Source organism: Parambassis ranga, chromosome 7 (genome assembly GCF_900634625.1).
Source record: "Parambassis ranga chromosome 7, fParRan2.1, whole genome shotgun sequence".
Lineage (NCBI taxonomy): Eukaryota > Metazoa > Chordata > Actinopteri > Ambassidae > Parambassis > Parambassis ranga.
This window is the reverse complement of record NC_041028.1, coordinates 14,233,996-14,252,741: the sequence shown is the minus strand read 5'-3', so window position 1 is coordinate 14,252,741 and position 18,746 is coordinate 14,233,996. Positions and strand designations below refer to the sequence as shown.

At 39.2% G+C, this 18,746-nt stretch overlaps 1 protein-coding gene across 2 annotated transcripts in view; it reads left to right on the top strand.

The window, feature by feature from the left end:
* chchd6a (coiled-coil-helix-coiled-coil-helix domain containing 6a) overlaps window positions 1–18,746 on the top strand; it is a 53,535-nt gene that overhangs the window by 9,628 nt on the left and 25,161 nt on the right. Inside the window, exons 5-7 of one of the 2 annotated variants that reach the window (XM_028410022.1) lie at window positions 7,908–7,931; window positions 9,465–9,548; window positions 17,194–17,264. In XM_028410022.1, the coding sequence (XP_028265823.1) occupies window positions 7,908–7,931; window positions 9,465–9,548; window positions 17,194–17,264 (179 nt within the window). The remainder of the gene's footprint in view (window positions 1–7,907; window positions 7,932–9,464; window positions 9,549–17,193; window positions 17,265–18,746) is intronic. The other variant, XM_028410023.1, reaches the window with a different exon arrangement.

Sequence of the window (18,746 nt, the reverse complement as noted above, 5' to 3'; positions counted from 1 at the left end):
CATGGATCTTTGGTTTATATATTTCAAACAGCAGTCTTTTATTTGCATTCACTTTGTTGTACTGCACTGCCCAGTCAGTTTATTGTTTGTGATATTTCTTTGCTCCAGTTCTCTGTCACTGCTTATGTAGTATCATTTTAAGGTGCAACAGGTTGTATTTGTATTTAATATCTAAGAGCCACATCCGTCCTTTGCCACAGAAATGGAGCTACAGGAGAATGAATATGTACGACGTGTGGGTTAATTTTCATATAATGTAGTGGTGCATTATTATCAGCAAGACATTGTAATCTGCAGATATGCAATACTGGCCATCAGCCAATAAAATGGAGATACCTGCATGTGAGTTGACACTGACTAAATCTTACTTTGTCTCCAGTGGATGCTGTAGAAGTGAGCTTGTAAGGGGCAAGTATGTCTGCAAACCGCGAGCATAGTTACTGTCTGCTAGCAGCATTGGTCTGCACCAACAATCCTTCGAAACCACAAATTTAATTACCCAATTAAATAAGTAACAAGTTGCAAAAATTTTATGCTGTCTGGAATCCATTGCAAAACAAAAAAAGAATTGATGTGTATATATATCGGCATTGGCAATCAACCAAATGGAGATGAACAATATCGGCATATCAGATATTAGCAGAAAATACTCTGCATGCATATTGAAATTATTATACTACATATTGGAAAAAAAAAACAAGAAAAATATGCTTCTCATTTCTACTCAACAACAAGGACTTGTTTCTATTCTGTTAGTTTGTTTGTATTAGTTTGTTTTGTGAGGTGGCAACAAGCTACCAAGCAAGATAACACTGGGATCCCTATTTTGTGTCTCTGTGCTTGTCGGGCAGCTCTGATGGAATGAGCCAGATGTTGGCTCTGATTGGACAAACCTGCCTCTCTTGTTTATACCTAAAACCATGTAATCAGTTGAAGATTCTCCACTGATGGAGTGACGGTGTTGTCTCTCTCTTACGCTCTCAGGAAACCAATTCAGATTTTGGTTATGGTTTCGAGAGAAACAGCTGTGTTTTTGCAGGCACACGCATAGTGAGTGAAACAGACTGAGGCAGATGGGACATGCTTCATTATAACAGTACATATGAGCTGGTGAATTGCTTGATGTTTTATCGTGTACACTTCTGACTGCTTATTTAGTCAGACATATGGTAACGCACTGTTATTATGTCATTTAGATGAGTGAAAAAAAGGTTAAATGAGTCGCTTAGCTCACTGCTTTCGTCTTGAATTTCACCGTTTTTACAGCTTTCAGGCAATTTAGTCATTAATATAGTGCGAAGAAAGAATACATTAATCATTTTGGATAAATATTTATTAATTCACATCTGTATATATTCATATTCTGCCAAAGTTTTGCATTAATGCTTTTTTCATTTATTTACATGAAGGCAATTTTCAGACATTCAGACCAACTCTCCCAGGTATATTTTCAAGACACTTGTTCCAAGCTTTTTTGAGAACTTGCCTGTTCTGATTTTTTTTTTTCCATGTAATTCCAGGCTGACTCTTTTATTTCATGCCTCTATGGGAGTTTTACCATCTGTTGTATGACTTCTTTTTCTTCTTAGACTTGTTTTTGGATGGATAAAGCAAGTCCCTAATCACATTTAATGTATAAGAATCTATCCATCAAAAGTTTCTAAACTAGTTTTAACAGGTAATCAAAAGAGTGGGATTAGGAAATGTGTAAAACCAGCTCAGGGGAAAGAAGAAAGAGTAATGGGGAACAGAGGAGATGTAATGTGACAGGGTTGAAGAGGAAAGGATGGTGGGGGAGAAAAAGAAGAAGAATAAGGAGGAGCAATGGGGAAATGAGGGCAATGGGTAGATGGAAGGAGGGGCATTGTAGGAAACAGTCGGAAAAAGTGAGTGTCAGACTGGATAGAGGAGGAGGCAGCTAAGGTCCAGATAAGCCTGCTGTTATATCGGTAATTGTAATCTGCAGGAACCTGACATGGTTCTGCATGTAAAACTTTTTGACTGACTGTTGTGCTCAACCACCACCTTTTCTCCGACTGCAGTGTCAGATAGGGAGGTAAGACGAACCAAATAGAGGCAGACAGATAAGAGGGTTGGATGAGTTCTCCAACAAATAAAAGTAACTTAAATGTATACATATAAACTAGGAATAATTAGATCAAGGGTGTAGTAAAACAGATTTGTGCAGTCATATTACCCTGACATTCCACCTGGTTCCACAGACGGGATCCCATTTCACACTAGGATTGCACAGTAAAGCCACTTTGAACATCTCGTCTTATACCGCGCGTCCGTTCACAAATGACAAATGAAGCTAGTGCAACGTTATGCCTGCACACTTTTAAAGTGTAAAATCAGTTGTGTCAAGTGTTGTGTCAGTTGTGGTGTGTTTTTTTATGTCAGTCCACCCTCTTTCAGAGAGGTCAAATCAGTGCTACCAACCACACATGCGAACAGAATGCACCTCTCTACCTTACATACATTTTTTGGACCTGTGTAGTGACCTGACTTGTGATTGAGGTTACTGTGGAAAAGCACAAATGAACAAAAGTTATATATGACTGATAATGTCCTATAATGTGAGAGGTGGGGGCAGACAGATCAAAGTCCAGACACTGATCCAGAAAGATGGAATTCGAGTCCCGTGTTAGACCATTGCTTATCTGCCAGTTTAATGTGTTCTGCAGGTTTTTCATGAACCTTTTTACACAACCAAGACAGCACACCGCTATACATACACTGGCCAGTTAAACGCTACTACTGTTGTGTACTTGCTTGTAAAATGCATTATGTTTATGGTGAAAATCAATCTAAAGGGTTACCAGGCAGCTTGACCTCACTGAATTCACTAAGATTATATAGATAGTACTGCATAATGACAATTAAAAAGATGTAGTGTCGGATAAAGGAAGGAGCAGTCAGAGTAAAAGCAGTAATCCCATGGAGGAGGAGCAGGAAGGAGGAGGAGGAGAAGGACCAGTGGCCCATTTTGCCCTACTCCTCCCTCTGTATAGTTTGCCTGGCTGTAATTATCAGTCAGATTATTATTGTGCGCTAATTTATTGCCTCGCTGGGAGCTATGTGTTAAATACACGTAGCAGAGTAAATAAAGAGAGGGGGAGAAAAAGGGAACAGGAGAACACACTGCGGCTGCTATCAGATGGCAACACAGAACATGCACTGCCCACAGGGGAAGACTGAGATGCGTGAGTGTATATTTATACGTGTCTGTCCCAGACATACTCGCAAGCCCAAACACTAGTGTTCCGTGCCCATGTGGTGTGTTGATGATCCGTTGGACTGTTAACTCTGTTGCGCTGAGGGTTTCTTCATGTCTTCCTTCTGTACTGGATCAGGGAATTGGCCCTACATAGCTGATATCACTGTGTCAGCTACCCAGCAGACACAATGACTAACAGCTCAACCAGCCACCATCTGTTATCCCTACAGCTTAACCTCAAAACTTGTTGTATGGCATGAATGTTGGAGAGTGGATATGTAGTGCTTTAGAAAGTGAAGTTTGATGTCATATGTATTTTAGGTTCAGTTCTGTGTTGTATTGTTATAAAGTTTGACATGCACTACCGTATACCCTCTACAGGCACCATGGTGTTGGTGAGGATTCTTAGGCTACACCAAGGATCTTGCAAAGTGATATATGTGTTCACATGTGTAATATTGTCTTTAATTTCATTTCCAATAATTTGGATGAGATGTATGTTTAATTGAAACAGTAGTTGCATGTGTATGTTTTGAATAATAAGCCTTGTAGCCATTATTTGAACTGCTGTTAGAACCCTACACACAGGGATGCTTGCACACTCCACATGCACATGAGGGAGCATCCTGGGCATCGCTTTGTTTACCGCTGTCCTGCTTTGGCTGGGGAAGTAACATAGCAAGCTAACAAACTACCATTGTAAGAAAACTACTGTAATGATAACATTAGCATGCATGTAAGCTAAGTCTAGCCAGATGGCTGAAACAAAGCTGCACTTGTGGATCTGGTTACTTCATAGTTTTAGCTTTGTATTTTTATGTAAAATCTGTTGAGTGCTACTCATAGGTCTATTTTTTAAAGTTGCATTACAATGTGTTTACTCATTTATAGTAATAAATAAATAATAGTACATTTTATTCATGTTGTTCAAATCCTAGTTTTGATTAGATAATTATATGGTGAGAAGAGTGAAATAATTAAAAGAGTTTTTAGCCACCTAATGTGTTGCCTTTTGCGGCAAACTGAAGGATATTGTTACATAAGCTTGCTTGTAAGGTTGTCAGAGTCTACTGAGTAATGACATGGTTGTTTGCCTGGATCAGATGAATTTGATGAAATTCTAGTGACTGCTACTGGAGCTAAGAAACTGTTAGACACGTCACTAATTTCTACAAAAAAAAGTATCTCCAGGTAATGCTGCTTAAAGATCTCTGCTAGATTTTAATGCTGCTGTGTTTCTATGTTTCTACAACTCACGTTCCTTTGTGCTTATCATTCATAAGTTTCCCTCATCACTTTCAGCTCAACTTTCCCTAATTACTCCTGCTTATTTTGTCTCATATTTAAACTTTCTTCCTCTTTCTAAGTAGAGGCTTTACCCTCCTAGCTGTTTTCTGAAATAATTTATATGCAGATGGTGCCTAGAGAAGAAGGGATATATGATAATAAGCTAATCTGCTGTTTAGCTCATGGCTAGCAGTTGCTGTATTCAATTAGGCGCCTTGTTAATAATTGAAGTGACTTTTCTACACTTGTTTACAGCCCCTATATATTTATGACCTTTATTTAGTATACTTTCAGAGCAGGGTCCATGACAGCAGTGCAAGGTATTAAATAAGTATTCTTATATTCTCATATTTTAATTTATGTCATCTTACGTTTCTTGGAGATTGCAGTGCCTGTTTTTTATATTTGTGTAAAAGCATAGAGCTTAAAATCACTGTAATTTTACTCTACTTTGTGACTGAGCATCTGAACAAATTGAATGTTTGTTGTGTAGACGAATAAGCTGATTGTGACTATGATGGCATAATGGAGTGAAAAAGCGATGTCCAGGCCTAACAGGAAGTAAGACTGATATTACATGGTAGAGGGTAATTGTCAGAGCACTTGTGTTGGTGGTTCCTTGTAAGAGTTTCATTGACTTTGTAGCTTTGGCAGTTTTCCTGTGATGCTGCAGTATTAGCGTCAAAGGACAAATACTTAAGTTCTTTTGCCTCTTTTAAGGTCAATTTAAGATGGACTGCTTCTAACTATGAGCAGTAAGTCACACGGTAAATTATATTACTGTAGTATACATTATATGGACAAGAATATCTGGTTCCCCATCCAGTTCATTGAGCATTTGTAAAGTCTGATGAATGATCCTGAGATCAGATTCTTCATATGTTTCATGTATTTTGGTGCTGTGTTGAAACAGGAAGCCAAAAAACACACAAAAAATCGTTATCGTTATATGCTCTAATGCTACAACTACATGAATATTTACCACTTGTTTGGCCATGAACAGTCGGTCTATATAAACAAATATGAGTGAGTGTTTCTCTGGCTGCATGTCTGTGTGTTCATAGAAGTGGGGACAAGCGCAATGGTTTCACCATCACCAATCACCACCATGGAAGAGAACAGTTATCTTTGTGTTTAATGTTATGCATATGCATAATCAATAGGGAGGCAGACTAAACAAACATCAGCGTGAAACTTTAGCCATCCACCATACTGTACATGTGTCTGGGTGTGCTTGTGCGGTGTGGTGTGGTGTGGTGTGTTGTTGTGTGTAAAGTCACGCCTGGCTGGTTGTTATCTGCCATAGACTTGCAGGTCCCTGGAGGAACACCAGAGGAGTCATCTGATTCACTTGCAGTTTCTTCTCTGACTGCAAATTAAAACGGAACCGACATGGAGAAACACAGATAGGAAGGAGAGCCTGGTGTGTGTGTGTGTGTGTGTGTGTGTTTTAATTAAATCTGTTCTGTTTCTGCTTAATCCCCGCCAAACAGATACTTGTCTAACACATAAAAATGAACACATGAGCAATTCCAGTCTCTCTTTTCACCTGCATTAACATGCACCAGCTGCAGCTTTTCACCCAACAGTGGAAGTATCTCTCACATCAGAAGCCCTCGCGCTCTTTTGTCTCTCCTCAGTTAAAGTCTGTTTATGAAACACAGACGATTGGCTCTGATTTGATTTGGTGTTCAGCAGCCATGATAATTATGATGAATCTTCGTCCCTCTGTATATTTGTGTGCATGCAGACACTCTTCACCTCACTTGCTCGGTGCTGGTGCTGCCTTTCAGTGCCACCATGCTCTCAGTCAGACCTGCAGTACGAGAGCTTTAAAAAATATTGATTGGCATTAATTTACTCTGAGCAGCAGATGTGTACCATTTAATATGTTAGGATAGTGACAGCTTGTCAGTCTCAGAGACACTTTGCTGTTATTATATTTGTCTACAATTTTGAGTTTTTTGATGTGATAAATGCACCCATCTGGTGGGTTTATTAGCTGTATGAACTACGTATGCCTAGTTCTGCCTGGAGCAAGTCACATTTAGCTTGGCTAATGTTGATACATAAATACACAACAATAACAATTTTCTAGTCTGTGCAAGCATCTCCTAATGTTATGCTTCCATTGATTTGATTTCACTTTATATTTTTCTGAAATTTGTCATGCATCGCAAAGTGTACACAAACCTTTTAACCAATCAGCAAATTCAGCATTACATTACAGGCATTACAGGTAAATAGGTGCGGTGCAATCACTTTAATTGCTCACTTTCACAATCAATGCTTGGCTTTGTGTACGCAGACACGCTGGTGAGGCCTGCTCAAAACCCAAACTTTAAATTGCAGAGTTTGACACACTGAGGAACAAAAAGTCAGTTCAGCCTATGGCACTTTAAATCTGCCATTTGATGGCACACACTGATACTCCTCAAATAAAACATGAAATACGTCTGATGTAACATGACCAGACAGACACAGCCGTGACTGTGGACTGTTTAAAAGCTAACACGTAGCAGTCTAGTCAGTCTGGCCTGTTTTTGAAGTTTACTGGCAAAGCAACAAGTGGAGACTGGTATGAGTCGGCCAAATTCTGTTTCACCTATAATCTTTTATGTGATGGCTTATTTTGAATTGTTTTGCTTTTTTGCCAGTCCTAATACTGACGCTATCTAATGCTGTGCTGTGTACATCATCCAACCACATAACCCTAATCTAATATATTTATGATGCATAGAAATTATCCTCCTTATCCAATGACCTGAAACACAAATATCACAAAATGACTGCCTTCAAACTTCTGAATCACTGAGTGAGTTTAACTTTGTGTGAATGTAACAAGAGCTGTTTAACTCATTGCCTCCTGTAACCGACAACATACATCAATTACTCAGAGGTTGTTTTTCAAAATGTCTGACATGGTAATTGAATATGTTGTGAAGGAAAAAAAAACATATTATTCAAAGTAATGTTTTGCTGCTTATAATATCTCTTTTGAGAACACTTAATATTTGCATCCTGAAAAAAAATTATTATATATATTATAGATAATATGCATTGTTTTTTTACACACACGCAGAGTGGACAGTTACTGTGGGCCACACCTGGGCCAGTGGGTAATCTTTATTACGTGTGTATTCTTCTGTAATTACGCACTGCCAGAACAATTTTAAGTCTTGTTTTTATACATCTTGAAATTGCCTTTTACAATGAAATGATTTTTTTGAGTGAACAGCAGCCGTCCACTTTCATCAGGGGGTTTTTCATCACATTTGCTATTAATTGCTATTGCTATTAAATTTAAATTGGACTAAAATTCCTATATTCTAACCTGTTTCCTGCTTTGACCTGCTTTCCTTCCTCTACTTCTTCTTCCTTTACATCCTAACATCTCTAGTCTGCAGATGATATAGAAACGTTGGTAAGCTTCGTTCCAACCTTCAGAAATTTTTGTGCTTTCTAACTCTCACTGTGCCGACTACCACAGACTGAGGGTCACCAAAAGTTTACAGTGCTGAATTGAGGCATTCTTATTAAATTTATTTTCATTTTTATTAAGCTGGAACTATTGACAGCAAGAAACAGCAAAATGTCTTTAAATGTTTTTTCGAGTGAATAGAAAGCAGATTATTTCCTTTCTTTTCTCCTCCACCTCCTCCTTAATCTTTGTTGCTTTCTCCATTTTTGCTTCCATCATCCATGTTTTTTTTGTTTTTTTTTGCTAAAATCTGGAATTGCTGGCTACATTTATTGAATTGGCCTCTCCAGTTGTGAAATTCAATGCTTCTGAAAAGCAACCTGACAAATTGCTGCCAACACAAGTTTTGTCTCTTTGTTTCTGTTGCCTGCTCTACTAGTCATTTTCTCCTCAGTTTCTCACATTTTCTCCCCCTGTCACTCATCAGTGTGACATGTTTTTTCATGCGTATGTCTGTTTGTCAGCATGCTTTCACCCGCTTGCATATGTGCATGTTTTTGTGAACATATGTCTGTCATCTTTGGTGCTTCACGACTGCGGGGAAAATAGCATATGATCTGAGGCGAGATGAGGTGTGTGTGGTCTGACTGTCTGTACACAGGCACAATTGGGTGGATGGGTCTACGTGGATTGATGGGTGAGTGAATAGAGTTGGATGAAAAGCAGTGAAAAGGAAAGGTCTAATTTGAGTGATATGCTGCTGGGTCTCATGCTAGTACATAGAAGAATAACGTGCAGTGGTTCAGGCCTCTTTTAAGGCTGTAACTGTCAAACATTGATTATGGTTTAGACTAGAAAACTTGCGTTGAGTATCCTTTTGATCAAGTATGTTCCTTCACACACTGCTTGCATTTTGAAGTAGAATGTATGTATGTAACTATGTTTATTTTATTAGCAGGGATGTAGATACACTAAGGCTATATGTGGCTTCACTCTTTGGTTCTCTGCGTCTGGGCTAAAAAGCACTTTTCTTTTAAATCTATGTGGTATTTGCCACACCTGTTCACATGAAGGATATTTTTTCCCTCTACTTGTAGACCAGTGGAGCAGGGTTTATGCCACAAGTGAACTTTCAAAATAAACAATTAATCTTCTCTCTTCTTCTTTCACATTGTTTGTTCTTCTGTGACATCTTGGTGCAAAATCTGAACCTGGGCCTGCTTTGCATAGTCATACATTATACAGAGTATGAATGGATATCCCGCATGTAGTGCATTTGTGTAGAATTGCCTGCATATGTTCATTTGATGACACATTCTGTAGGTAAATCAATTCCCTTTTGGACTCATTTTTGCAATGAATTTGGCACCCATGCTGCTGTTATGTCTCAAAGGATATTATCACTAAAATGTTAGTCGGTAAAATACATGTTTATTACAGAAATACATTTAATACAGTTTTGAAGCTCACAGTGTTTCACTGGTGATAGAATTCTGTGTAAAACAGGTCCTAATCCACTGCTGTGTTTTTTTGCAGGCTCAGCAGCTACAGAAGAAAGACTCTCAGCTGAAAGCACTGGATGCCTTCTACAAGGAGCAGCTGGCACAACTGGAGAAGAGGGTACAATATTTCCACAGCTTCACTCACACACATATGCAGAGACCTGTAAGGTCTTTGTTGGAGGTTTACAAAGACTTGAGTTGTACTACTGACAACCAAGCTAGGACAGATTTAATAAAATAATTCTCCAGATGGTTTCTGCATTTTCACAGTGCATGAAGGGTCAGGGTAGTGAGCAAGCTTTATTTTGTTCTGTTGAGTACCTTGTGTCTGTATTCTCTGGTTACACAGTGTAACAAACATTGAATTCTTTTTGCCACACTTGGCGCTAATTCTGGTGCAGAATAGTTCTGGTGAGCAGGGAGCCATGGTTAGATGGCTGGTAAAAAGGGAGACACCCACTGGTAAGGTAAGGGTAAAGCTCATTTAATGGGAAGGAAAACCCATGTGCTGTAACAAAGAAAAATACAAATCACAAATAAATAAATTAATTAACTAATTCCACTAGTCCACAAATCTAAACAAAGTTTGTCTTATCCATATAAAGTAAACCACTCTATATAAATTAAAACATAGCCAAAATAACCATTATCAACTACATAAACAAACTCACTCGTCTTTCTGATACAATGTAAACACAAGCACGTGGCTACTTAATATGCGAAATGTTTGTCTACGTTATCGTCATGTTCACATAGGGACAGCTCCATCAGTAATCAGCAATTTTTTGCACTTCCATGTGTCATTTCTCACCTCTGGAGGCTGGTTTCAATAGAGTTTAAACATGACCAAAGTAAATTTAACCCAGCTGATACAGGCCTGCACAAGGTGCATCACATATGGAATTCAAAAGGGAACACTGCTCGTCACCCAGTCTAAGGACCTCCAGTGAGCCCTTACATCTCCACTCATCCACTTTCATCTGTCTGTCTGACATTTGCTTGGCAGAATAGGTGTGGATTCAAGTTAAATTGGAGCCTCAGCAGTCACCACACAAGAAGGACCTTTACACAGACTCTCTGGGGGAAGCACTCCACTCTCTCTCAGATGAAGAGACCTTTACGGGACATTATGTGTAAAATCTAAGTTTTATGTTGTGTTTACCATGACTAATTCAACCCTGTCTTGCACATGGAGTGGTGGGAGTAGATAGAGCTGCACTGAGGTAAAAGCAATATCACTGTAGTGTCAGAACTACAGAGTTACAGTCCAGCCCCTGTGTAGCAGAGGACTGATTTTATTTACTCACTCTCTGGTTATTTTATATAGATAATCTTTTGTGTAACTGCACTTAGGTACCTAAAAGATTTCAACAAAGTTGTTCTTAGTAGCTCAAAGGACTTGTGGGGAAAGGCTATGTTTAGTGACTTTCATAAGCGGATGGAGTCACTGGCTCGAGGAATAGGCTTTTTTCTGTTTGGTTAAATCAAAAGTTTTGGATTTTTGAAACTAGGCATGTCCAATCCTGCCCTGTCTTCTGTGCAGCAGACAAGTTGGAAAAGAAAATATAGTTTCTTTCTTTCTTTCTTTCTTTCTTTCTTTCTTTCTTTCTTTCTTTCTTTCTTCTGTCTAGTTTAAATAACAGACAGCAGGCTTACATCACCATAGCACAAATTCTGTATTCTAATTACCATGCAGCCAGCTTAAATAAACATTTATTGCCCTTTATGAATACCTTTTACACATATTTGGAACACACACACACACAGGTCTTGGTGTCAGATGCCTGGCTATTTGTGTTAGTCTCATTAGTAACAGGTTGGGTTTGCAGAGGGAGGAGAAGACTGGCAGGCTGGCATACGGGTGGCACAAGCTGTGTTTGCAGTTGAGCTTAGGATGTTTGTAGACAGACCTCCATGTGTGTCTGCATGCGTGTATGTGTGTGTATGACAGACAAAGAGAGAGAGAGATGCCTTGCATGCATACTGTATATTCAGGTGTGCGCGTACAGTATATGTAAATTTATGTGTCTATCTCCAGGCTCACTGTGTTTGCAGACTGCACCAGAAGCCACATAATGCTCAGGTCTGTTCGAAACTATCCCTGGGCACGAGCATTAGTTTTCATCAGCACTGAAATGAGATTGGATAGGCTTATGTTAGTGTTATCAAGTCCCTTGTGTTAATGTCACAGACTTTTAATAAAGATGCGTGAACTTTTTGTGATGTCACCCATAGTTTCTGTGGGCAGCTCTGGCCATTTTGACAGGGCTTGAATCTGCTTAACTCATGGTTAATATAAATATGGGAAAACAGGGCAGCTAATCTGACACAGCAATAACCCATCACTCCTACAACTTATCTTTATAATATACAGTGCCACTTGAAGGTTTGTGAACCCTTTCTGTATAAATATGACACAAGAAATAATTTTTTTAAAGACAACAAAAACAATATTTATCGAATGAAAAAACACATATGATATGATTTGTCTTGGTGGTATATAAAGTCTGCAAACAATGGAGGTTGTTAGAGGGTTGTATTAACCATGTCCAGACTTTGTCCAGGGGGACTGGAGTTGATGTCCCAAGTTGGTTTCTCTTTAAGTTAGATCCAGCAACCAAAACAACTTGGTTTGGGAAAGTGTCAGCTTAAATCACACGATCACATTAAACATTACACGTGTTCCAGTTACGCCTTTTACATTTATTCACATGACCACAGGAGAATGCCTAGCTAGGTGAACACCATTTTACTGCAATCACCTTGAGAAGATGGCCACTGTGATCATTTCCCTACTGAGCATGGGCTGATTTTCACAATCGCCTTTTAATTCTACCTTTGGGTTTTTCCTCTTCCTCTCACTGGTGGTCTTGCTCTCTCTTTCTTTCTCGCTCCTTCACACGCACACACTCCTGTCATAGTAAAGTATAGTTTGAAGCTGGTGGAAATAGAGCGTACAGAAGGAGATAATAATCCTCCTCCAAGTCTGACAGGTTGCTTGACAGGCTGTCAGCAGAGGCCTCTATGTAGTGTACCAGAAATATCTGCGCACACACGCACAATATCTCTCTCTTTACTCCAAATAATGCCAATGGCACTACCTTTATTCCTGGCCAAGCAGAGAGGCAGAAGACTTACTTAAGATGGCGACCACACACACACTGTGTTTCTGTCACTTCAGAGGACATTAAATTGAAGACTTAACCTAACTTTTTCTTACCCACACTCTTATGCTAACATCAGACCATGCTGGGATAAGGAAATTAAATTATTTATGTAGCTTATTGTGCCACAATGTGAGTTACTGTATGTGTGTCCCTGCAACATAAGTAATACAAGTGCACACACACACATGCACGCACACATATTTAAACATAATGTACACATTCACAACAGATGTGTATGTGTGTGCCTCACAGGATGGAGACATGCTGGCATTCTGATCAGAAGTTTTTTTTTACAAGCACCATTTTAACAACTTCACTTTTCTGCTGTGTTGCACTTTCTTATGGAAATGCATACACCCTGGGCCTTATGTAGACCAAGTCAAAGTTTACTGCTTTCATCCTGTGAAAAGCTATCTGCTCAATATGCTGCAGCGAGGGCTTCGGATCTGCTTATTAGTTTAGCTTGTTAGCAGTATTTCCACTGAGGCTGCACCCATCTGGAGATGAAGATATGAATTTCATAATAAGTTAATGTTACTAAACATTGCAGAGTTGTGGCTAACATTCCTGTTGCCTCATTATTTTTCTGAGGCAAAGGAAATACTTATCCCCAACAGCAGTAAACACACATCATGACTGCCAACCAGCAGTATTTAACTGAACTGTTCACTGTGCAGAAGAGGACAGAGAGACTGAAGAAGACAAATAATATTGGCATATATGTAAAGTGGTAAATGTAAAAACTTGGCTGTTGGCTCTAAGAGGTAATCAATAAGGAAACAGAGCACAGTTTATTTTTCAACAGGGTGCCCTCCAGTTTCTATTTACACCTATCACCTACCAGGAGTGTTTCAAGACTGCACAAGGGTCATGAAATCATTTGAGAATCTGTGTGTTTTAAAATTGATGAGGTTTAGCTGCAGCCCAACTTTTCAATAGACCCACATAGTTTTAGTGGAGGGTTACTCCTGGGACACCTTTGAAATATGCTGCCTTGCGTGGCCACACTAGGCCTTGATCACTTATGGTAGCTGAGCTGGATTGCATTGCAAACACACTGTGCGGGATCATTAGCTCATTGATTGTGGAGCAAACAGATCCCGTCTTTGTAGAAGTCATGATCTTGGAATCTCCAAAATGTGTTCCCCAGCAGCAATAATGTCACCAATTTCAACCTCTAGGTTCTGCTTGATCAAAGTCTAATATCTCAGCATACTAACACTAGCATACATATGCTGTAATCTATGTATCATGTAGGGTCACAGCTGATGCTAACATAGCTGACTAAGTGTTCCATTAGTGACTTCCATGACCCATCCATACATACATTTAAAGAGAAAGAAGTGGGAAAATGAACAATACACAGCACCATACTTCTCAAAGCGCACGCACACACACACACACACACACGCATAACACACATAGACCCACACAGATCCCAGGGTCAACAGTGTGAAACCACAGAAAATTCTTTTGTGTTGCTCTGTGAATGCTGTTGCCTCTGTCAGGTCAGAGTTGGATGAAGTGGGTGTGTGTGTGTGGGTTAAAAGACTGCTCTCTTTACAGGTGGATCAAAATCAAAGAGTGTGTGTGTGTGTGTGTGTGTGTGTGTGTGCATGCACCTCCTACCTGTAGACAAATGTTTGTTATATTTTTGTGAGATTTTTTGCTGCTCTGGTATGTGTCCCTATCTCTTATCATACAAAGTTGTTAATGTCATAAAACAAACATAACTTAACAGTGCTCTGTTTGACCAGCCTGTGTTAGAGGCTCTATATCATCATCTGCATCTTGTACGGGCAGCTTAGTTCAAAATTACGAAATTATAAGGCAACAATAGACATAAACATGGAAAAAAATAAATCTGTGTAATTGCTATTTAGCTTGAATCCTCTATTCTGCACCTCTAAATTTAAGAGATGCATTCCCGTAGTTACAGGGTAGTTGCAAACGTGTAGACAGCTGGGGGAAATGGCTGCAATCATCATCAGCAGGGAAGCAGAAATCTGTTTGGCTATTGATGACTGATGACTGTAAAGTACAGCTGTTGCCACCTTTTCATAGCTAACAAGCTTGTTGACTCTCCACACATGGGCTGTGTTTTTCCTGGCTCTGTGCAGTTCTGTTAAATGGGCTTTTAAATATCAACCATTTTTCATGCTTGTTTCTATGCCATGCATATGAGTTATACCCTCCATACACTATGCTATCATATTTGCCCCCATGCTCAGATGGAAAAAATGAAGAAAACGGAGAGATGCAGTAATTCATTTCACTGCCATGATGTTGAGGTCACCCATTTAGGCTGAAGCCAAAGACATGAGCGAAGAAGACAAAAAGGGCCCGAGAGAGAAATGAAGGTCTATAAGGCTCAGAGGTAGTGAAGGTAATAAGTTAGCTGTAGCAGCAATAAAGATGTTGTTAAAGATGTTGCTAGTGGCTGATTAGTTGTTGCAGAATAACACCGCACCAGTCAGTTAACTTACCAAGCTGGTATAGAAAGAAAAATAAATTAGTGGGGAAGTGTGAAAATAAAAGAAAACTAAAAAAAACAAAACACAACTAAACAAAAAAAAAGAAAGAAATAGTGGGGATGAAATTGCTCTATGATTCCATATTATGTTTCAGGGCATGCTAACTTATGGGAAAAAAACAACAGAATTCATATCAACAGCTTAATAATAGGCATTAATAAGCATTTCTTCTGTGGTCCAAAGTTTGCTAATAGTGTATGGACGCCTGTACAGTTCATTACATCCCTGCAGCCTTTTGAGGCAGCAGGACGGTTATGCTGATAACTCTTCAGCCTCTGATTTGAGATGCCACACAGTAGTGCAGTGCTGTTTATTGTGCTTATCGTGCTCAAATCACTATCAAATCCCACCAGGCAGCTGCATAAACCACACACCTACCGTTAGGGGAAAAATGGATTTGAACCCCTGCTGATTTTGTAAGTTTGCCCACTAACAAAGAAATGATCAGTCAGTGTATAATTTCAATGGTAGCTTTATTTGAACAGTGAGAGACGAAACAATAACATAATAAAAAAAAAAAATATAGTGACATGGTTTGGCGTTTCAATTTTCTCTCGATGTCTTCAGAAATCAGCAATAGTAGCAATACCAGAAGCTTGTTCTTTCAACCCCTAACAACAGTCTTCTCCACTCTCTGTGGACACATACTGTCACTAAATTACCAAGAAAGGTTTTCAGACTTTCTTGGTAATTTGGTAAAACAGACTTAGGGCATATATCTTTCACGGAGCAGAGTGGAGGGTCGCTGCTAGGATGCTTCTGAAATGCATAGCAGCGCATCTGGTGGGACCCAACATATTTAGCAGTGTGGCAGCAATCAACTGCACCTGGCACCCCCCACTGCTACAATATGTCACAAACACACCTGGTGGGACTCAGGGGGGTATTAGTGGTGGATCCAAGTCTTATCCATAGCTTACAAAGTGCTAGAGACCTAGTGTGTCATTTTTGGTTTATCAAGATCATGTCATCGATGCTGTGGGCAGTTTCCTGTGTGGTGATAGACTAGGATGGACTCACATGTCACATGACGCATGCCTGAAGAGATTTAATGTCCCTCTAGATTCTATACAAAAATTTGTCAATCACCCTCTTCAATAAACCAACTTAAACACATTTAGACATGACATGCTGTCAGTGTTGTTTACACACATGCTCATACAGGTGTAAATGCAAAATATTCATCCATTTCCACCACAGTAGTAAAACCTGTAGCTTCTTATATAGGTGTGTATTAGGTTGCAATTGTGGCCATATAATGCTTTTAACATTCTTTATCTTGTATCATTTGTCCATGAAAAAGGTTTAGTGTCACTTTGTCACACCCGTTGTATAAAGGGCACTCTGCTTCCTTGCCTCTCTCTGTGAGCTTCTGCTGCTTCTTTAGTCTTCTTCTGCCTTTCTTGTAGTCTTTTCTTCCCTCCCATGCTGCCTTCCCAAGCTGGTACAGTTTGCTGGTTAAATATTTGGGTGGTGATAGCGGGTGCTGAAAGGCCTAAGCTAGGAGGATCAGCAGTGGAGAGGCTGCAGTTGTTGTGGATTAGCTGCTTGTTTTATCATAATACCACTGACTGCTTGCTTGGGTTTTGGTGCTTGCACGCTGCAAAGTCAGAAATCACGATTTCTTAAAAAAAAATTAAATGTATGAGCGATGCAACTCATTACTGCTGAGCCTTAGTTTCACTAAAAGAGACTGGAATCAAAAAACCTTCCTTAGAGTGAACATATAACTCCACAACATTTTCTTTATACTTGTAGTATTATGTCAGAGGAATTACAAAAAAAATCACACATGTAAGTTTGAGCTCGTAGGAGAGTTTACAAAGTCTGGAACACACAAAGACAATAAAGAAAATGGAAATGAAGACAGTTGACAAAAATGAAGACATGATTATATGATATATCAGATAAGGGGACAGCAGTTAAAGATGTGATGGTCTAAGACTGCCCTGAAGATAAAGCTTACAAATGAATAAAATGGCTATATATGTAGCAACTGTGTGTCTTTATGCATAATGATATAAATGATTGTCGTTTGTCCTTTCTTGTTTTTTATCTTTAGAATTTGGAAAGATATGAACAAAGCAAAGATCAATTCCACCAAGCTGCGTCCAACACGGAAGGAAACGTGAGGTAAGCACACACACTTACAAACACACATTTACACCTCTACAAACTAATTTGCAGTCCAAAAGTATTGAGATATTATTCCCCATAGTCCCTGACACACACACACACACACTCACTCACACACAATTATGCACACAGCAGACGAATACACAGCACTAGATTGTGATCTCTTCTTTTCCTTAGTTCCTTAGTTTAATTGTGTTAACCGGTTAAATGCATATATTCTCTAGAGCAAACTGAGTAATGTGATAAATGTTTTAATTGGCTGCTTTAATTTAGCAGAATTAACAACACCCGGATTCCCCATCCTCTCTTCTCACTGTGGACTTGTAATGATCCACAGCCAAACAAATAGAAGCTGGATATTGTTACTACGATCTGTCAAATACACACGTGTGTTTTACTTCAGAGCCCAGACTTTGACTTGCTATTAATTAGTTAAAGAGAGCTCTGTACAGTCACCTGAAGGATGAGCAAGGTTTTTGGTTTGTGGCCTATATGTTACAGAAGTATACGTGTGCTTTTTTTGGGCATGAGTCCTAAAATCTGAAGGAAAGGTAGTACTTAGAATATAATCCTTCCTCTGATTGCATCAGAAATGGGGGGGACTTTCTAGATTTTTTTTTATTTTTATTTTTATTTTTTTTTTAACCAGAGGCTCCACCCTTCTCCTAGTTCCTCAATCTCTACAGTAAATGCTGATCCCAACTTCACCACTATTAATGACAGTACAGGAAACCCCACAATTACAGCTCCAGTATACTGTAATTTACTGTTGCACATAATCAGCTTTCTTCAGGAATTGCTTCCAACAGTGACTGTTCCAACAGTGTGAAAATGGTGAATGGTGAAATGATTCTGCCACAATCAGCTTTCAAAATGTATAGACCGATTTATTGGTTACTTACTGTAATGTAGTAGAACAACCGATTTGAAACAGTAGTAATCTTTCTCAAGTACCTGGATTTTATAGGAAGCCACTTTAGTGAAGAGGATGACTTTCTGACACAGTCTAAAGCTTGCTGATAACAAGAATCACCACAAAGCTGATTGTGTGTAAGCATTGTAGTCATCTTTTCCATAATAATCTGGATTGACTGTACAATGTTATCTGATATCAATAGCGTAGGAAATACTGTCAGATTTAAAGGAGCGCCAGCATGTTTTGATCTGACGCTGAAGCAGAAGACCAGGTGATCTTTCCTCTGGGGAATACTGTACAGTAATACCCCATAATCCTCTGCTGGAAGTGCTGTTTTGTGGTGTTTGTGTGTGTATTGGAGAGAAAGGTATTATAAATCCATGAGTGTTTTATCAGAGAAGATAAAACAGTCCGAGCTTATACCTTTCATGGTCAATTATATTTATGCAGCTCCCACAGGTTGTAGAGGGTGGATTAGGCAGTCATTCATGCTGTAATTAAGTGTAACCCTGACCTCCGGGGATTCAGTAGTGTTACTTTAATGAGTGGATTAAGGTGTGAGG